The sequence below is a fragment of the Dipteris shenzhenensis genome, chromosome 12 (assembly GCF_047967505.1).
Source record: "Dipteris shenzhenensis isolate YYH24624 ecotype China chromosome 12, Dip_SZ_1.0, whole genome shotgun sequence".
Taxonomy (NCBI): Eukaryota; Viridiplantae; Streptophyta; class Polypodiopsida; order Gleicheniales; family Dipteridaceae; genus Dipteris; species Dipteris shenzhenensis.
Genome location: NC_141607.1, coordinates 37,047,929 through 37,068,404, shown reverse-complemented (window position 1 = coordinate 37,068,404; position 20,476 = coordinate 37,047,929). Strand labels below are relative to the sequence as shown.

Below are 20,476 nucleotides of genomic sequence, written 5' to 3'. Positions count from 1 at the left end.
CTGAGATAGAAGTTAGATTCTTTTAATACCTAGAACATGTAACAATTCCAAAAGAGTAATTGTATCTCTAAAATTTAAGTGACTTGCACTTGATCAATCCCTCTCATGAGATAAGATGCATTATTAGCACGATTCATAATGCCCCCCTTAGTTGCATCTTCGAAGGAGTAAAATACTTTTCGAATGATGTAATGTCCTTTTAAGCACCATTATCAAACTACCATTTGGACATAGAAACTGAAATGAACAAATGTGCATCATGCTTGAACGGATTGTAGTGTAAGTGGCAACAAATGCCCACTCATCATGAGCCATATTTATTCCTCATGGATGTGCTCATAGGTAGCAAGAGAAATTGTCACTGCAAGACCTTATTGTTGCTTCTTTTTCTCCAAAGCAAGGTTCCTTTGACACTAGAAATGTCATGTCTTGGATTCTTGCAATAATTGTAGCACTTTTTTCCCCCCGTTAGCTAGGGTAGAAGAAGGTTTGGGCTTGCTAAAATTCTTGCCCACATTTTCTTTGCCTTTGCAATCCATGGCAAAGGCTTGATCTACATTAATGGAAGCATCCCATAAATGATAGCTCTACTCCTCCAATGAAGCAAGTTGATCAAATTTGTATTGGTTGGGCTTACCTATGGCCACCAACCTTAATGTCATAGCGAATCCTTGATAAGAATAGGGTATTCCATCCAATGTCATGGAGACCACCTATGGATCTAACACAATCTCATCTAACATTGCTTAACTATCCTCTAAAGTCCTTAACCTTTGTGAGACATGTGGGGGTTAAAGGTCACTGTGCCTTTACCCCGGTTATGTACAATACTCAAACACATATATAAATGAATGAAAAAGAAGATTAGGGTGTTCTGCACCCACCAAAAACTTGTGTGGCTCTCTATTTCTCTCTCTCCCTCTTTCGTTCTGCTTCTGTTGAGAGCACTCTCAACTAGTATCAGAGCCCGGGTGATCTAGTTGAGTGTGGGTGAATGCTTGGAAGCTCAGCAACTCTGTGGCAGGAAGGAGAAGCTCTGTGGGAAGCTTTGTGGGTAACTTTACTTGCATCCGAGTGTGCAGAGACCTTGAAGGAACCTTTGGAAAAGTCACTTTGGTTTTGCGAAGTGGTTTTGAGAGCCTGTTAAGTGTTTTCAAAGAAAAAGTCGCCTTTTTAGCTTTTCTCTATTCCGCTCGATGACAGAGACTTCGTATTGACTTGTAGAGGCAACCATTGCTGGCTTTTGGTGTCATTTCACTTCAGGAGCTTGGAAACACCTTCATTCTTGAATTTTGGATCATTTCGTTGGATTTCCGACTCACTGTGTTAGTTTTAACGTTTTTCTGCCCAATTGTTAGAACTCAAGTTTGAAGCAACCATTTGTAGATCTGTCTAATCCGATGGACTCAGGAGGTCCTAAAACTTCTATGTTGCTCATCATTCACACTCCAGTGGAGTTTACAAACAGTTCAATTTCCAAAAACGTTTTTCAGTCCGTATGTTGGACCCAATGATTGGGACCACGGTTTCCAAAACTATCTATCCCATTGCGTTCTAGACACCTAAAAACCCTTATCTGTCAGTTCTCGCACGATTCGGTGGAGTATTTTCAGAGTTATAGATATCTGTGTATTTGATTTCATCTCTCTTATGCATTTTTCATTCTAAGATTTTGAAACCTTAGATTTATGCCACATGGTAGTGGATAAGTGTTGACTCCCATTTCTCACTCATCGGTTGGGATTTTGGAGTCCCAGTAGAAGAGAGATATTTGCAGATTGTCTTGCTAAGTCTGATTATGCAATAGCACCCATGTTTTGAGGCATCTCACGTTCTATTTTCAGTAGCGGTCATTGTCGTTGGACTATGATTTCTTGAGCATCCTTATGCATATCACTCTGGTCGCAGTTTAAGCCATGTGCACTCATTCGTGGTGTGGATTGGGTTGCAGTGGATGATTTATAGGCCATTTGGATGTATTGTGATCCTTATTGGATGCACTGATAGGCCCAGATTGCCTTGTGGAATGCTATTTTATGCTGAGGGACAGCCATTTGACACATTGCAGGTGATGCGATAATAGTGTTATGCTCTCTTGGATGAGATATTATTGATGCATATGCCCATGGACGGTGTTTATGCTTGAGCCATTTGGCACTTATTGGCATTTTGGATTGCCATTACAGTTGGCATTTTCTTTTGGGCCAAATTTGCTCATATGGATGCATAGTACGTGCACATGAGTTAGCTATATCTTTTGATGCTTTGAGCTTTGAGTTTTGGTGATATTTCAGTCTATTGTGGCATACACATTTGGGTGCACTTGGTATTTGGTGTGATTCTCTCTTGCAGGCACTAGCATTTGGGATTTTGCTTTATTTGCATCATGGCATCCTCTTCCATGTCTGAAAAGGAGTTTTTCAGCATTAAAAAGTTTGATAGGACAAACTTTTCTTTGTGGAAAGAACAGATAAGGGATGTGCTTATTTAAAAGAAGCAAAGAAAACCCTTGCAAGGGATTGCAACTATGTCCACAGATGAATGGAATGAGTTGGATGCATTGGCAAAGTCTACCATTAGACTTCATCTTGGGGAGACAGTTTATTTCACAGTAGTCACTAAAAAGACTATGGAAGCTTTATGGAAAAAGCTGTGTGCTACATATGAGAAAGAGACTGCCTCAAACAAAGTCTATCTCATGAAGAGATTGTTTGAGCTGCACATGAAGGAGGGAGTATCCATAGCTTTGAACTTGAATGAATTTAATATCATTTTCAATCAGCTTCAAGCTCAAAAGATGAATTTCGATGTGGAAATGAGGGCAATATTTCTCTTATGCTCATTACCATCCTCATGGGATACTTTCCATGCTGCTATCAATAAATCTACACCTGGTGGAGTATTGAACTTTGATGATGTGGTTGGTAGCTTGTTGGCCGAGGAGATTAGATGAAAGTCAATGGAAGGCAACAAGCAGGATGCAGCCTTAAATGTGCAAAGGGGTAGCAGATCACAGTCCAGGGGGAAGTTTCAAGAAAGAGAGAAGTCCCATAGCAAGTCCAGGGCACGGAACATTGAGTGTCACTATTGTGGCAAGAAGGGCCACATGAAAAAGGATTGCTACAAGCTTAAAAGAGAGCAAAAGGATAAGAAAAAGAATGCAAATTGGGGTGCAAATCAAAAGGAAGAGAGTCCAAGGGAGGACAAACGAAAAGTGAAGATCGAGGAGATCAATGCAGTCACACATGATAGTGACAATGACATTCTCTTCATGTCTAGTTTATCTGCAGAGTTGCTTACCACTTTAGATGATGCATATTCCCAAGATTGGATTTTGGATTCTGGTGCTTCATTCCATGTTACTCCCCATAGGGAATGGTTCTCCACTTATGACAGTGGAAAAACATGTTGTGTGCATCTTGGAAATGACTATGCATGTGACATAGTGGGAGTAGGTGACATAAAGTTTTCTTTTGCAAATGGGTCTGTATTTATTTTGAAAAATGTGAGACATGTGCCTAAGCTGACCCAGAGTCTCATTTCAATGGGTCAGCTAGATGATGCTGGTTTTCAGAAAATCTTTGGTTCTGGGAGTTGGAAAATTCAGAAGGGCTCTATGCTTTTGGCCAGGGGTGCCAAGTGTGGGACTTTGTATCCCTTACATGTATCACGGGTGTTTTTTCATGTTGTTGCAATAACCAAGCAGCCAAGCACTTCTTTATGGCATTGCCGGTTGGACCATATGAGACAAAATGGAATGAAACTCTTATGCCATTTGGGTTATGTACCGCATTTGAGTTTCTTTGATTTTGAAATTTGTGAGCACTGTCTCTATGGGAAGCAGACTAAATCAGCCCATAAAAGAAGGGGGAAGAAAGAGTTTGAAAAGCTTGATTTGGTGCATTCAGACATATGTGGTCCCATGCCTACACGGCCATTAGGCGGGGCTGAATAGTATGTGACATTCATTAATATGCAACTAGGAAAGTGTGGGCTTATGCTATAGCTCGGAAGAGTGATGTGTTCCACGTATTTTAGAAATGGCTAGCCTTGGTTGAGAATCAGTCAGGTAGAATGCTTAAATGCCTACCGACTGACAATGGTGGAGAGTATCTCTCTCATGACTTTCAGCATTTCTGTGATACACATGGGATTAAGAGGGAGCTCACATCCCCTCGTACTCTAGAGCAAAATCTAGTTGCAGAAAAGATGAACCATACCATTCAAGAAAGGTTGCAATGCATGCTTTCCAATGCAAGTCTTTCTGGTGGTTTTTGTGCTGAGGCAATGAAGACTACAGTGCACGTGGTCAATAGATCACCTAGTAAGAGTTTGGATGGTGGTATTCCTAAAGAGGCATGGAGTGGCAAGAAGACCTCTTACTCTCATTTGCATATATTTGGGTGTGAGGCATATGCACGTGCCAAAAGAGCTTCGAAAGAAGCTAGATCCTAAATCTAGGAAATGCATCTTTCTGGGTTATGGTGAAAGTGGAGAGATGGGCTATCGTCTCTAGGATCCAAAAGCAAAGAAGATCATACACAGCCATGATGTAGCCTTCAATGAGAAGAAGATGCATAAGGCACCCATGAGGGATGTGGAAATGAGGAGAATCACTTTCCAAGACATGAATCCACCTGCATATGTTGATAGATAGCAAGCTGACCATGCACCAAATGTGCAAGAAATGGTACCACCAAGTACTCCCACAGGTATACAATCAAGGGTAGATGATGGATCATCTATTGGTGGAAATGATGAGCCAAATCTGGCTGATATGTAGGTGGGACAGCAAGCTGAAATGCCCTTGATAAGATCATCTAGAGTGTCTAGACCGCCTAATAGGTTTGCTCCAGGGGTAGACTATGTGATGCTTACTGATTGCGGGGAGCCTTCTTGCTACAGAGAGGCTATGATGCGCAAGGATCAATGCAAGTGGGAGTATGCTATGCAATCAGAGATGAGTTCACTTATGAAGAATAAGACTTGGGACTTGGTTTCTTTGCCACATGGAAAGAAAGCATTGCCATGTAAATGGGTCTACAAGATGAAGGTCACAGGTGATGATGTGCCTAGTTACAAGGCCCATTTGGTCGCTAAAGGGTTAAAGCAAGAGAAGGGTGTGGACTTTGATGAGATATTCTCTCCATTGTGAAGATGACCACACTTAGATGCATGCTTAGACTAGTGGCAGCAGAGGATATGGAGCTTATGCAGATGGATGTCAAGACAGCTTTCTTGCATGGGGATCTGCATGAGGAAATTTACATGGTGCAGCCGGAAGGCTTTGAAGAAAAGGGCAAAGAGCATGTAGTTTGCAAGCTAAAGAAGAGTCTCTATGGTCTTAAGCAAGTGCCTAGAGAATGGTATCAGAAGTTTGATGCTTTCATTCAGTCCCAGGGTTTTAGAAGGAGTGAAATTGATCACTGCCTCTACACTAAAAGGGCTAAGGATAATAGCCTGATACTCCTGGCACTATATGTGGATGATATGCTATTGGCTGGCAAGAATACTTATGAGCTAGATGCATTAAAGGCCAAGTTGCATGAGGCCTTTGATATGAAGGATTTGCAACTTGTAGGTCATATTCTTGGTATGTGCATCATGCGTGATCGGAGTAGGAAACTCCTTTGGCTTTCATAGAAGGAGTATGTTACAAAAGTATTGCAGCGTTTCAATATGGAGGGGGGGAAGGCAATGAGTACTCCATTGCCTCCATATGTGAAACTGAGTCATACAGATAGTCCCAAATCAAATGAGGAGAGGGCCATGATGGCCAAGGTTCCTTATGCATCAGCGGTTGGGAGTCTTATGTATGCTATGATAGCTACTAGACCAAACATTGCATTTGCAATGGGAGTTATTAGCCGGTATATGGCTAATCAAGGAAAGAGGCATTGGGAGGCAGTTAAGTGCATCATTAGGTACATGAAGGGTACCAAGGAGATGTGCATCTACTTTGGTAGAGGAGACATGCGTGTACTTGGGTACATAGATTCAGACTATGCAGGGCATGTGGATAGAGTAGGAGATCCACTTTTGGTTATGTGTTCACCATTGCAGGTGGTGTAGTGTCGTGGATGTCTTGTGCACAGAAGTGCGTTGCTTTGTCTACCATAGAGGCTGAGTATGTTGTAGCCACAAAGGGTTGCAAGGAGGCTATATGGCTTGATCGGCTAGTGGGAGATTTGGGGATTCCATGAGTGCTATTCAGCTAGCACGGAATCCGGTCTTTCATGCAAAGACCAAACACATTGAGGTCAGGTACCATTTCATCATGGAGGTACTTGAGGACAAGCGCATAGAGCTTGTCAAGGTTCATATACATGATAACCCTGCAGATATGCTGACGAAGAGTCTACCTAGTTAGCAGTTTGAGTATTGTCGTGTATTGATGGGCATTGGATAGTATGCTCACTGGTTGTTCTCCCTTAAAGGCACATTGTCCTTTAAGTGGGAGGCTGTGGGGGTTAAAGGTCACTGTGCCTTTACCCCGGTTATGTACAATACTCAAACACATATATAAATAAATGAAAAAGAAGATTAGGGTGTTCTGCACCCACCAAAAACTTGTGTGGCTCTCTCTCCCTCTTCCGTTCTACTTCTGTTGAGAGCACTCTCAAGACATGCATCTATGATATCCCTTCTTGCATCTTAATATTGCCCAAATGCTTGAGTAAGAAGACAAACCTAGCCTCATTTTTAATCTGATATATATTAGCCAAAGTATCCCATGTAGCCTTTGATGTCCTACAAGAAAACCAAAGATGAGATATAATAAATCTCTTGCAAGACAATGCAATCAATGCATTTGCATGTGCATCTCATTGATCCCATCAAATTTATCATGAGAGGCACAATGGCAGTAGTGGTAGTGGATCCAAAAGTTGAAGTAGTAGCACCACCTATAATGGTGGTGGTGGTAGTAGGTGTGTATGCTTGAGAAATAAGTCTAGTCTCTAAACCTGTAGCAACACTCCAAAAATTCTTAGCAACCAATGAGTGGCACACCATGTATGACCACATAAGATGGTTGTTGCCATCAACTGTATCTTTAGCCGAAAGCATTCCAAGCAAATATTTGTTTGCCATTGCAAAAATCCCCAAAAAGATATGTGCTCTTCAAAAATCAAAGCCTAACTTGGGCTATCACTACAATGACCTTGCTGCCCAAAAAGATGAATGCAAATGCAAATGTCAGGCAAAAAAATGATAGCAAAGTCTTTGCAAATGGGAATGCCCAACTAGGTGCTCAGCAGTAAGCTAAATGCAAAAATATGCCCAATAAAGACTAACTAGTAAAACATGCAAATGTCTATCCAAGAAAAATCTGGTCAATCCTTCAATTTAGACTCAAATGTCTGCTCAAATATGCTCAAAAGAACAAGGACAAATAGTGGCAACTAGTGTTGGACTACTTAGAAGTAGTTATGAAGCTTTTGGAGTAGAAGTGCTAGGTTATAGGATAGACAGTATGAAGTACCACATGTGTGACAATGCAAACAACTAGCAAAAGTGGCGCAAATGGATAAGCTTGTCATGATAGATCTGAACAACAATTTCAAATTTGCTATAATGACAAGCTGTGGTGACATAAGAACAACCTGAGTGGTGACACTAAATTGCAGTAGGAGTTGGAGCACAAATGGCGAGGTTGAGTTGCTATAAACTTGAGCTAAAGTAGGTGAAATGGAGATCGAACACATAGGAGGAGGTAGGTCAGGTCCCACAACATGCTTTGCTACCACTGTTGGATGCATGGAGCAATGGAAGGAAGTTGGGATGCAAAAGAGGAGAGAACAAGCTAAAAGCAATGGAGTGTACTTCTAAATGAATAATGAGAAAGTACAAATGCAAGAGAGGAGATAACAAGCCAATAGCAATGGATCTTGTAAATAAATAATGAGAAAGTTCAAATAAGTGGTCATATACACCCAAGTACACCCTAGTGTGCTACCTAAATGGACTAGGTCATATACACCCAAGTACACCCTAGTGTGCCACCTAAATGTACTAGGTGTCCCAAGTGAACTAGGAGTCCTAACTAGCCTAGGAGGCCATACCAAGGCTAAGTGCCAACAAAGATAAATCCAAAACCAAAGATGTTAGCATTAGAAGCCTACTAGTCTAGGACTAAAAGCTTGGAAGGCTAAGCAAAGAGTACCAGAGGCAACAGTTGCAACTCATGACCACCAAATGGAGGAATGTAATTTAGGCAATTGAGATTATCATTGGAGGGTAGGATGCTTTTCTAACTTGGCAACGACAAGTATTAATGGCTTCATCCATACAATCTCTATTATTATTGTAGGCCTAATTGGTATTATAGTGAGCTAGTGGTTGCCATTTGGCATGCATTCCCACCACTCCCAAGGACCAAATGTATATGTATTACAAAATATTTAAAAGACTATCGATCACTAATACTGAACCTACTTGTTGTATATGCAACATTAGATAAGGGATTGGGTCTTAAAGAGCCATTTTGTGGTCAAACCAATTGGAAGTTTTAAAAAAGTACTTACCTTTCTTACTCAAAAGTGATTTAATGAAGCTTAGATTTTGAGGAAGTTAATGTTTTCTGTTTTCAAAAATAGCATTAGGCTGTATTATCCATACTTTGCAAAACAAACATGTCTAATCTAGTGCAAAATATGTAATGCTACATGTATTCATTCATGAACAAAAGATATACATCTATTGGAATTCTACAACTCTACACGTGCAGGCTCCTCTCAAGGGTTAAATGACTTTGATGAGCCCCAAGGTTTCAATTTTGAGGGCTAAAGTTTTACTCCAAATGTCAAAGGTAGTTGGTGAAGTAGGTCCTAAGTATGGGGACACATGAGATAGGAGTGGAAAATGAAGATGATGATTGATCAAGTACAAAAAGGTTAGAATCTCACTTGAAACTCACAATACAAACCAAATTTTATAACTCAATGATACATGCAAGCAAAATAATGCAGCTCAAGCCTTAAACAATTACCCAAATTGGGGGGGCTAATGTTGGAGCTATATGTTAACCATGGTAGGTTATAGCCTAAACCTGCCTACATTCCAAATATGATGTAAAATCGGAGGTATAAAGTTGAAAATAAAGATGTTACATTGGTCAGCTTGCAAATCTACAATTGGAAGTAAAAGGTTGGAAGGCAAGTCACTAGACAATGGGAGGCTGGGTTTGCATGTCATGAGCAATAGAGGGAGGGGTGAAATTCAAAGAATTGAGAAGTATATAGCCTCAAGGCAAGCATATCACGTCGAGGCTCAATTTTGGGGCGAGGGTAGGTTGTAGTAGTGCCACCTTAAGGCAAGTGGAGTGAGATATCACTTTGCTTAGTTGGCAAGGGATGACATTGATTTGAACCGCTTATATTATTACAGGTCTAATGTGGTAATTATTATCATGAGTAGCGTTTGTCATTTAGCATGGATTTTGGCCACTCCTAGAATATCTAATGCATATATATTGTAAACCATTTTAAGGTGATCAATAGGTAGTTATACAATTACTTGTTATAAATGTTATATTTAATACTCCTTATCTAGAGCAAAATATATACACAAGTCTACATGTATTTGTTCAAGATTAGGAAATATCCATGTATTAGAGGCCTATAACCCTACATGAGCAGTCTCCTCTCAAGGAGAAAGTGCCAAACTTAAAGGCACCAAAGACCTCAAATTTGAGAGCTAGACATTAATTCTAGCTAAGTAGTCTCCTCTCAAGGATAAAGTGCCTTTGAAGGTCACTAAAGGCCTCAAATTTGAGAGCTCAACATTAACTCTAGGTATGTTAGTGCAGCAAGTCTTAAATATAGGGATGGAGGAGGAAAGGGTGGTAAGTGAAAAAGATGAGGGATCATGGTTGGAGATGGGGAGAAGAATGGTGGTATTTGACTAATGGAAGGCAATAAAGGGGAGGAGAAGGTGCAATCAATGGCTTGTCCTCTACGCACTAGGCCATAATGGGTGACCTTTGAAGTTTGGTGTTATAAGCCTATTGCATGAGAGCCTCTTTTTTCTACAAATGTGCGTAATTTGAAAAGCCCTTCAAATGTAAGGCTTGAAAAATAACTCCATGTTAAAAGAAGTGGGTGGATGAGGCCTTAAATCGATATGGAGGAGAAATGGGTGGGAGTCCTACTGATGAAGAGCACATCTCCACACTAGGAAGGAATTGCACCTTGGCATTAAAAATCAATATGACACATCTTCACATGAAGGCGAGCAGATTTGAGCAAGCGTAGTATCTATTCTCCACGGGTAGTGTTGAAGAAAATGGCAATGAAATAGGTGGGGTCAAAGTTTTTCTCCCTCCACATGAATTCTCAAGTAAATGTGATTGCCAACATGCTAGAGCACATGAGCTGGAAAGGTTGGAGACTTGACAGGTGGAGTTAGAGACATAGAAAATTAGGATGCAAGGAAAGGGAGGCAAGAGGTAACTAGGATAGAGGGAATGACATGGGAGGAGAGGTATGTGATAGGGGCGAGAATGGAAAAGGGAGGGTACGGGGGATGAGTCCTCTTTTATTTTTTCCTTGCACTTACCTAAGATTCACACACATGGGGACCTTTGTAGAAACAAGGGCTTCTTCACATGCTAGTCTTTAATTTCAGAAACAAGGACGTTTCTTCACATGTTATCTTTAATTGGCCATCCAAGGGCATCTGTAGGGGAATAAACTCGGAGAGTCTTTCTAGGTTGCCCATGGTCCAAACATCTAAAAAGGTGAGAACTATGCCAATCGAAATCCATAACAGCCAAAGTCTGATTTATTTATTTTAAACAAGTCCGAACATTTGTGAATGCCCAAACTTCAAAAGTTTTATACGATATTCGCAAGATATGCAGGCATTTTGTGAATCATCTCTCCCCCCCCCCTAACACACATACACACACGGCCATCTACAAGGGTCACATTAGGGCATGGCCTACGCAAAAGGCAGGAGAGAGCATTCCATGGGATTCGAACGTAGGCAATCAACTCAATTGGGGCAAATGCCAAACCATCTCAACTGTTGCTTCCAAGAACCAAAATGTGGTGTGAAAGGTTGTCGTCCCAATCAGCCCAATAGGACGAACGAGCCCAAACATTGACACAAAAAAATTGTGTCCGGCCCATGAAGGCCATATAGTCCATGGCCAACTCCTCCAACGGCTACATGATTGATCCATTCCATCTCTTCTAACCATGACACGTTGGTTTCATAAAGTAGTAACATGATGATTACCCACAAGAGTAAATTACCACACTCCAATATATTTCCTCCTCCATGAGTGTGCGGGTGGTCTCAACCCACCCTAAGTTCTGGGGGGCTAGGGTTTGGGAGACAAGAAAGCAGAGTGGGAGTGTGGACACAGGAAGGGGAGGTGATAGAAAGTAGGAGCATAGCGACTGCGGGCCAGTGTGAACCACTCCACTCGGGAGCCATCCTCCATGGTGGTGTTAAGTGAGCCTAAGTTGTGGGGGGTGGGTTTTGGGAGACAAGAAAAGAACAGGGCATGGTCATGTGAAGGAAGGTTTGGAGCCCATAAATGGGCGAGCTTCTGCGTCCAACTCCCCATGGCAGAGGGGGGGTCGTGGTTGAAGGGCAAGCTTGGGCCAGCTGTGTGCTTTTATTGTGCAAATTGGCCAGCCTTCTTTCTGCGTCTGGGGGTAGGGGGTAGTTGTGCCTAACGTTTGCTTTCTGTATATGCGATAATTCCACCACCAACTGTCGGCTTCTCGTTTCGTCTCCTTTCACAGGCCGCTGAGGCCAGCCTGTTGAGCTTTTATGAGGAATTGCACCACCCACAGTTGAGAGCTCCTTCCTGTCCTCTGCCTTTTTGCAGCTCTTTTTATGGGAATTGTAGCAGCCCCATGTTATCTCATCTTCTCAGCGGTTTCTAGTTAAGAACTCCATGCCAAAGACGTTTCCAGTTGTGGGCTCAGTCGCTCTCTCGCAGCAACTTCTGCTGTTGGGGTAGCTTCATGCACGGGAAATGGAGCTTCCGGTGGGTGCGCTTTGGCTGCTTCAGTTTTTGAGATTGGTGGCTGCTCTCAGTGGGTGCTGTTAGGCAGCTTGATTCTTTAAGAAACTGGACAACGTTTGGCAGCTTCATTCGTTGAAATACTATTTCACAGCTTCATACTTTGATGGCTTTTGGCAACTTCATTCTTTGAGATAGTGGGTGCTTTTGGGCTGGTTGATACTTTGCTGTTGTTTGGCAACTTCAATTTGTGTGATAGTCGGTGCTTTTGAGCTGCTTCATACTCTGCTGCTCTTTGGCAACTTATTCTGTGAGACAGTGGGTGCGTTTGAGCTGTTTCAAGATACTTGGCTGTTCTTTGGCAACGTCATTCTGTGGAATAGTGGGTGCTTTTGGGCTGCTTCATTCTGTGAGATTGTGGGTGCAATTTGGGAGCGAGATACTGGTTTCTATATTGTAGAATCATTACTGGCTGTTCTTTGGCAACTTCAGTTTGTGAGATTGTTGCTATTCTTGGGCTGCTTCATTCTGCGAGATAGTGGCAGCTAATAGTGGGTAGTATTTGGCAGCTTAATTGACTGAGATAGAGGCTACTCTGTGGCAGTGAGAAAGACGGTGCTGCATTGTTTGAGGCAGGGAGATTTTATTTGACACCACCACCCAGTTGTTGAGTTGCTGTGTTGAGATGAAGAACGAACGCAAATCAGGCAGCGTCCTGCTCAAAGTTGACGCTCCCATCCTCCTCTCAGACGACTCAGCGAAGGTTTCTCAGAGCCTTGGCTCTGCTCATGTGTCCTTCGACCCATGCAACGTCTCCACCCCTCGACTTCCCTTCGACTACGTCCAGCATTGCCCTTCCCATGGCCGTCAATCCCAGACTGTCGTTGCTGATCTCGATGGTACCCTCATCCGTGGTCGTAGCTCCTTCCCTTACTTCATGCTTATTGCCCTTGAAGCTGGTAGCTTGCTCCGTGCTGTCCTCCTCATGGCCTTCTCTCCCCTGGCTTGGATCCTCTACCATTTCGTCTCCGAGGCTGCGGGTATCCAGGTGCTCATCTTCTTCGCCCTGGCTGGATTGAAAGTCAGAGACATCGAGTCTGCTGCTCGTGCTGTCCTTCCCAAGTTCTATGCCGAAGACGTGCACCCCGAGTCTTGGAGGGTCTTCTCGTCCTGTGGGAAAAGATACGTCGTCACTGCCAACCCCCGTATCATGGTGGAGTCCTTCGCCAAGAATCATCTGGGAGCAGATAAGGTCTTAGGAACGGAGCTGCTCATCACGAAGGGAGGTCGGGTCACCGGATTTGCGAGTTCTCCAGGAGTACTTGTCGGAATTCACAAGAGGAATGCTGTCAAGGCTGAGTTCGATTCAAAGCTGCCGGACGTAGGCATCGGGGACAGGATCACCGACTACCCTTTTATGTCTATTTGCAAGGTAACGCACTCTCATGGCGAGAAGTCCTGTAGCATGCAAAGCGCTCTCCTGTTGGAGCATCTGCTATGGCTTCTACCTCTTGTAGTTTCAGAGCTGCAGGCCGAGGTATCGCTCTCCTGACGCTGTGTGCTGTTGCATTCTTTTCTGCTCATCGTTATCGCCTTCATTTGTCCGCAGGACAGCTACATTGTTCCAAACACGAAAGTGGAGGCTGTTCCAATGTGCAAACTCTTCAAGCCCGTCGTCTTTCACGACGGTAGACTTGTGCAACGCCCCATTCCCACAGTGGCGTTCCTCACTTTGCTGTGGTTTCCAATTGGGTTCGTGCTGTCTCTCATTAGGGTGTTCGCCTGCATCAACGTTCCTTCCAAATGGGTACCATTGATGTACAAGCTGTTGGGAATTCGCCTCGTAATCAAAGGAAAGCCCCCACCACCAGTGCAAAAGGGAGGCTCTGGCGTTCTGTTCGTCTGCTGTCACAGAACTCTTCTCGATCCTGTGTTCTTGTCCGTTGCTCTAGGCCGGGATTTGACCGCTGTAACCTACAGCATTAGCCGTTTTACAGAGATTATATCGCCCATCAGAACCGTCGGCCTCACTAGGAACCGTGAGAAAGACGCCCTCAACATAAAGAAGCTTTTATCCGAAGGTGATCTAGCAATTTGTCCCGAGGGCACCACCTGCAGAGAACCCGTTCTCCTGCGATTCAGCGCTCTTTTTGCCGAGCTGACGGACAAAATAGTACCGGTAGCAATGTGTCCGAGGACGGCAATGTTCTATGGAAACACGGTCAGAGGCTACAAGGCCATGGATCCGTTCTTCTTCCTCATGAATCCGTACCCGACCTACGATATCACCTTCTTGGATCAGCTTCCAGGGAAGATGACTTGTGCAGGGGGTCGAACGTCCTACGAGGTGGCCAACCACATTCAAAAGGTGATTGCAGGGTCACTAGGCTTCGAGTGCACCTCCTTCACTCGCAGGGATAAGTACAGAATGCTCGCTGGGAGCGATGGATTGGTGAGGGTGGCAAGCAAGAAGGAAGAGTCGATTGAGGAAGATTTGAGTGCGAGCCCTGCAATTGAGCAACCATGAAATTGATCACAAGGCCTGTGCTGGCCTTCAAAATATTAAGGAATGCTTCATGATCGGAGGCACTGCCCTTTTCATAACTACGTTAGTATCGATAACGTTGATTGGAGCTTAATGTGATTGTTGTATATATATGCTACACAGACAGACGTTTGCAAATCGTTGCAAATGAATTTGTTATCGAGGGAAGTTTGTCTTTTGTCTTATGGCATACAGAGCGGAAACGTTTGCAAATTGGTGCAAATGAATTTGTTGTCAAGCGAAGTACTCAAATGAAATGAATGTTGAGGGAAATTCTGGCTCCACTCTAATTTGCTTATTGTTGCTAACTCGAAAACTTTTTCTTAACTCATAAAAACCCTTTAAGCTCAAAGTTTCAAAGGTTTTTACTGAAATTTTCATGTTTTAAGCAATATTATAACTAAAATGCTTTGAAATTTACTGGGCTGTAAGCCGCTTATTTTTTAAATTCAAAGGTCTAATTTCTTATCATTCCTAACTCGAAAACATTTTCTTAACACAATAATAACCCTTGAAGCTCACGGTTTTAAAGGATTTGACTTAATTTTGCAAGTTAAGTAAAATTATAATTTAAATGCTTTGAAATTCATTGGCTCGAAGACTGCTTATATTTTAACTTCATAGCTCAATTTCCAAAATTCGCTCTTCACTTGCATTAAATAGGTTTAACTTTGATCTTGGATTTATTGTAAATTGTATTTAGTCCATTTTAAAATAGGCGGGCTAGAAATTGGCAAAATTAGAATCCTTGGGTTGTGATAGGACTTTCTCTCTCTCTCTCTCTCTCTCTCTCTCTCTCTCTCTCACCTCCTTGTATACTCCCCTCTAGGTGAGCATGTCAAACCACTCCTATGGGGCTTTTTTCCTTCAACCATATACCTCACTTAGCAAAGAGGTGTTTGGATATCTACTTACATGTTGGTGTGGTAATAGAGAGTTTGGCTTGTTTAGTGTCTCAAACCATATTCTCAAAATGAAAGGTTGAGTTCATGTCCAAGTAATGCTGAATTTGAAATGGGTGTATTGAGTGGCCACTTGCTTCGATTAAACCCCCAAATAATTTCAAAACCTAGTTGCATTTGCTTCTAGTGCACCTAGAGGTTCCTCTTTTAAAAAGTACTTAGGTTTCAATTCAAGTGGTGTAGATGAAATAAGGGTACTTTTCAATGTATGGGGGGACATACTACATGTAATGACTACATGTGACATAAAAAATATGATGAGTAAGTATGCACTAGTTAGAGGTGGGAGATGTACTCGAAAGGTGTAGTTGATTCATTTGCTCCTAAGCATATGCAATATGACTATTTTAAATGCCAATAGCTCATGGGTAAAGGGATGGAGACATGTGCTTAGCTAAGAGCAATGCTTTCAAGCATTGAATCCATTCTCACCTTTTTCAAGCACTTTCAATGTTTTAGAACCGTTCATCTTTACATTAGAAATATATTTTGTGAGTGGGGTTGATCATAAGATTGGAATAGTTAGGACACATAACCCACACACAAAACATTTCTTAAAACTAACACCTAAATAAACTTTAAAGATTAACAAAGTTATTTTTATCCACATGTGTATTGACTAAGACCGGCATTAGTGAGCCACAAAACCTAGACAAAAGCCTTTAAAAATTAAAAATAGACTCAGTTAAATAAAATAAAACAACTTACAAAAGAAAATTTAAGTCAAAGTAATCTATTTCTATCACAAAACTTACTGCTTTGAACGCCGCAGAGCTCGACATATGTCACTACATGAACACTTCTGCCCCTACTTCACATAGTCTCTATGCTATATCTTTGTACATCAGGCTTTCCACAGTCTTTCATGTCACTTGCCACTTGTCATCTACCCAAAACTCGCCACTTGTCATCTACCCGCAGTTCACCATCTATCATCTACATGTCCGTAGTGATCTAGATTTGCAACCACTGCACTCACATTGGCTTGGTGTGACGATGGAGGTGGCTGTAGCTACTCCTAATTAAACCAAATAAAATGTATTTATGTCAATCCACCGGGGTCACTAAGACCTACATTGGAGTCCCACAATTGTCATATATTTCACATCAGGGTTGCAATCAAGGAAAATGTATTTCCTCGCAACAACCATGTTGGTTCTATTTTAGTGTGATGGTTGCACAAAGTCAAACATTTTCCTCCATTTAAAAGCTAATACTAAATGAAGGAAATACATTTTCCTTCGTTTTGAAGTTAATCCTAAATGAAGAAAAATGTGTTTTTTTGTGCAATCACCGCACAGGTTCTATTTTAGTGGGGGTTGTAGTTAATTGTAAACCAAGGAAAATGTGTTTTCTTGCAACCACCACGCTGGTTCTTGGAACTATTTTAATGCTTTAATTCTAGGACCAAGGAAAATGTATTTTCATGTGCAACCACCGCACTGGTTCTACTTTGGTGTGGGTTGCAGTCAAATCCTAAACCAAGGAAAATGTATTTCCTTGCGACCACCGCGTTGGTTCTTGGAACTATTTTAGTGTTGCTTGCAGTTAATCCTAAAACCAAGGAAAATGTGTTTCCTTGTACACCAAATGCTTGTGCAATGACTGCAACCAGCAACAATGACCGCAACTAGCAATGACTGCAATAATAGTATTATTTAGATTAAAGTTAAAATTGAAAAGAGATTACACCAGAGGAGTATAACAAGTCAGCCATTGCTAAGAATAAAAGTTAAACAAAGAGATCACATCCAAAGACAACTTATAACAACTCAGCAATTGCTAAGAGCCTCATCGAGTAAAAATTGAACAAAAGAGATTACATCTACATCCATAGGCAATTTATAAAAATTATCAACTCAGTAATTGATGAGAGCCTCGTGGAGCAAAACTTAGCAATCACTGAGGGCCTTAGAGCCCCCCCAACAACACGAGAAGGAAATTGAGCCAAAACGATTCCTCACCTAGGATAATGTAAGCGACCAAATCTCCAGCCTATCAAATGGTGCAGGCCTTTGCCATTGACCTTTAACAAAACCAAGAATATGAGGAAGCACATTAGCAGTAGGCTGAGCCAACCGAGAGAGATAAATCCATGAATCAATGATCCACCCACATAGGTCCAAATCTCACCATACCACATTGCTCGTAGGCCAATCCAAAGCAAACATGGCAACAACAAATCTGGCCTCTCCTTGAGTCAATACCCCACATATCAAGGGAATTTTAAACTCGTGACTATTCTAACGACCTCTCTAAAGGAGGCTGACAATAGATCTTGTGGCCAGTCTCCTACACTCTCACAAACCTCCCGACACAATCTCACCACCGCCTTCTTACAATTTTCTACCTCCTTATAGTCGCACAGTTGTGGGGGTTAAAGGCCACTGTGCCTTAACCTCGGTTATGTACAATACTCAAACACATATATGTATGGATGACAACCAAACCTTGTATGGCTCTCCTTCTCTCACCCTTCTTCCATTTTTGCTTCTGTTGTTGAATCCCTCAACCGATATTAGAGCGCAAGCGGTCTAGCTGAGCTCGTGTGTGTGCCTGGAGCCGAATCCTACTATTGCAACTATGTGGGAGGAAGGAGAAGCTTTGTGTGTGGTCTTACCACCATCTTGGGTGTAAAGAGACCTAGAAGGAACCTTTAGAAAGTGATTTTTTGGATTTTTGGAGTGGTTTTGAAGCCAAGAAAGTCATTTTTCCTCTGTTTGTGATGATTTTAAGCCTGTGGGTGAGCCATTGAGTCATGGGGGTAGTCATTCCCTAGTTTTGGACCCTCTAGTTCATTTGGTGAGCAAAAGCCTTTGAAAGAGTGGTTTTTGGAACTCCTGAAGTGGTGTTTTGAAGTTGTAAGTGGTTTTTTGAGCAAAAATTCATTTTTTGCTTTTGTGTGACGATTTCTCGCTAAGAGAGATGATTTCTCCTATGAACCACCTCATGGGTGTTGCCATTCACTGTTTTGGGACTCTGCTACTCTTTTTGTGAGCTTTGTGAAAGATTTGAAGCAAAGAAGAAGCTTACTACATGAATCTATGTCAATCCATCTCGGGTGCTCATAGTTCAAGCTTTCACCCACAAGGCAACTACGAAGTTTCCATCCAGCTTGTGAGCAGCCTTTGTGAGCAGCCTGTGTGAAGGAATGAAGCAGGCATTTCGTCATTTTTTGTGATCTCTCATCTCCTCCTACATCTGAATGCTCGTGGTTTGGACCCACTCCTTCAGGCTACAATTTTTCGTTTCGTCTGTTCCGATGGATCCGCGACGCGAGCCAAATCGTTGCCTATGAAATTCGAGGGGTGCTTTGCTGATGCATTCGAGGAGCTAGAGATCTCTGTGTAGTCATTTTTCTCCCTGTTACAGATTTTCTCTCACACAGGTGACACATGGCATTTTTGCTAAGGTCTAAGTTACCTAAGGTTTATTTGTTGTTAAACTGCAAGGGTTGACTCCCGGTTTCACATCCATTGGTTGGGATCTCAGAGTTTAAGTAGCAGAGAGATCTTTGCAAATTTTCTTGCTAAGTCCAATTATGTAGTGATGCCCATGTTTTGAGGCATCTATGGTCCTATTTTCAGTAGCAGTCATTGCCATGGGGTCGTGATTTTTGGGACAAACCTTATGCAGATCACTCTGGTTGCAGTTTGAGCCCTGCGCGCTCATTTGTGGTGTGCATTGGGTTGTAGTGGATGCTTTACAAGCCATTTGGTTGCTTTTCAATCCTTGTTGGATGTGCTGATAGGCCCAGACTGCCTTGTGGGATGCTTTATTGATGGACGTTTAGCACAACGATGCTATTTTATGCTGAGGGATAGCTTTGACACATTGCAGTGATGCACTGATAGTGCTATGCTCTCTTGGATGAGACACTATAGATGCTTACGCCCATGGAAGGTGTTTATTCTTGAGGCATTTGGCTCTTATTAGCATTGGGTTTGCCATTGTTTTGTCATTGCAGGTTGGCATTTTCTTTTGGGCCAGATTTTCTTATATGGATGCACAGTATATGCGAGGTATATGCACACAAGTCAGATGCATTTTGATGCTTTAAGGTTTGAGTTTTTGGTGATCTTGCCCTCCATTGTGGTAGACATGTTTGGGTGCACCTCGTATCTGGTGCAATTCTTTCTTGCAGGCATTAACATTTGTGATTTTTCTTTATTTGCATCATGGCATCCTCTTCCATGTCTGAAAAGGAGTTTTTTAGCATTAAAAAGTTTGATGGAACAAACTTTTCTTCGTGGAAAGAACAGATAAGGGATGTGTTTATTCAAAAGAAGCAGAATAAACCCTTGGAAGGGATTGCAGCTAAGCCTACAGCTATGTCTAAGGATGATTGGAATGAGTTGGATGCATCACCAAACTATATTGTTAGACTTCATCTTGAGTCAACTTATTTCACAGTAGTAAATGAGCAGACTACGAAAGATTTGTCGAAGAAATTATGTGCCACTTATGAGAAGGAAACTACCTCTAATAAAGTTTACCTCATGAAGAGGTTTTTTTAGCTATAGATGAAGGAAGGGGTCTCCATTGCTTCTTACTTGAATGAATTCAATATTATTTTCAGCCAGGCTTCAGGCTCAAAAGCTGCATTTTGATGTAGAGACTAAGGCAATATTCCTCTTATTTTCATTGCCATTCTCATGAAATACCTTCCGTACAGCTACTAGTAACTCTCCACCTAGGGGAGTACTGAAGTTTGGTGACGTTGTGGGTAGCTTGTTGGCTGTAGAGATTAGACGGAAGTCTATGGATGGCAACAAGTAGGATGCAGCCTTAAATGTATAAAGGGGCAGATCACAGTTCAGTCCCAAGAAAGAGGAAAGTCTCGTAGCAAATTTAGGGCACAGAACATTTAGTGTTACCATTGTGGCAAGAAGGGCCACATGAAAAAGGATTGCTATAAGCTGAAAAGAGAGCAAAAGGATAAGAAAAAGAATGCAAATTGGGGTGCAAATAAGAAGGACGAGAGTCCAA

At 42.1% G+C, this 20,476-nt stretch overlaps 1 protein-coding gene across 3 annotated transcripts; it reads left to right on the top strand.

Moving 5' to 3' along the window:
• The first annotated feature begins 11,783 nt into the window (after nt 1-11,783).
• LOC147896170 (glycerol-3-phosphate 2-O-acyltransferase 6-like) lies at nt 11,784-14,788 on the top strand. Of its 3 annotated transcripts, none has more exons than XM_087382473.1 (3): nt 11,784-12,004; nt 12,585-13,412; nt 13,590-14,788. In XM_087382473.1, exons 2-3 carry the CDS (start codon nt 12,666-12,668, stop codon nt 14,505-14,507), a joined length of 1,665 nt encoding a protein of 554 aa, XP_087238599.1. In that variant the 5' UTR covers nt 11,784-12,004; nt 12,585-12,665; the 3' UTR covers nt 14,508-14,788. The 3 variants fall into 3 exon arrangements, with proteins under 3 accessions (XP_087238599.1, XP_087238598.1, XP_087238597.1); XM_087382472.1 differs by having other exon boundaries at nt 12,550-13,412; XM_087382471.1 differs by having other exon boundaries at nt 11,784-13,412.
• The last annotated feature ends 5,688 nt before the right edge of the window (nt 14,789-20,476 follow it).

Excerpts from the sequence above, each read along its gene's own strand:
- LOC147896170 (XM_087382473.1), top strand. The coding sequence starts at position 12,666 with ATGAAGAACGAACGCAAATCAGGCAGCGTCCTGCTCAAAGTTGACGCT. Across the intron at positions 13,413-13,589 it reads CTTTTATGTCTATTTGCAAG|GACAGCTACATTGTTCCAAA; the intron begins GTAACGCACTCT and ends ATTTGTCCGCAG.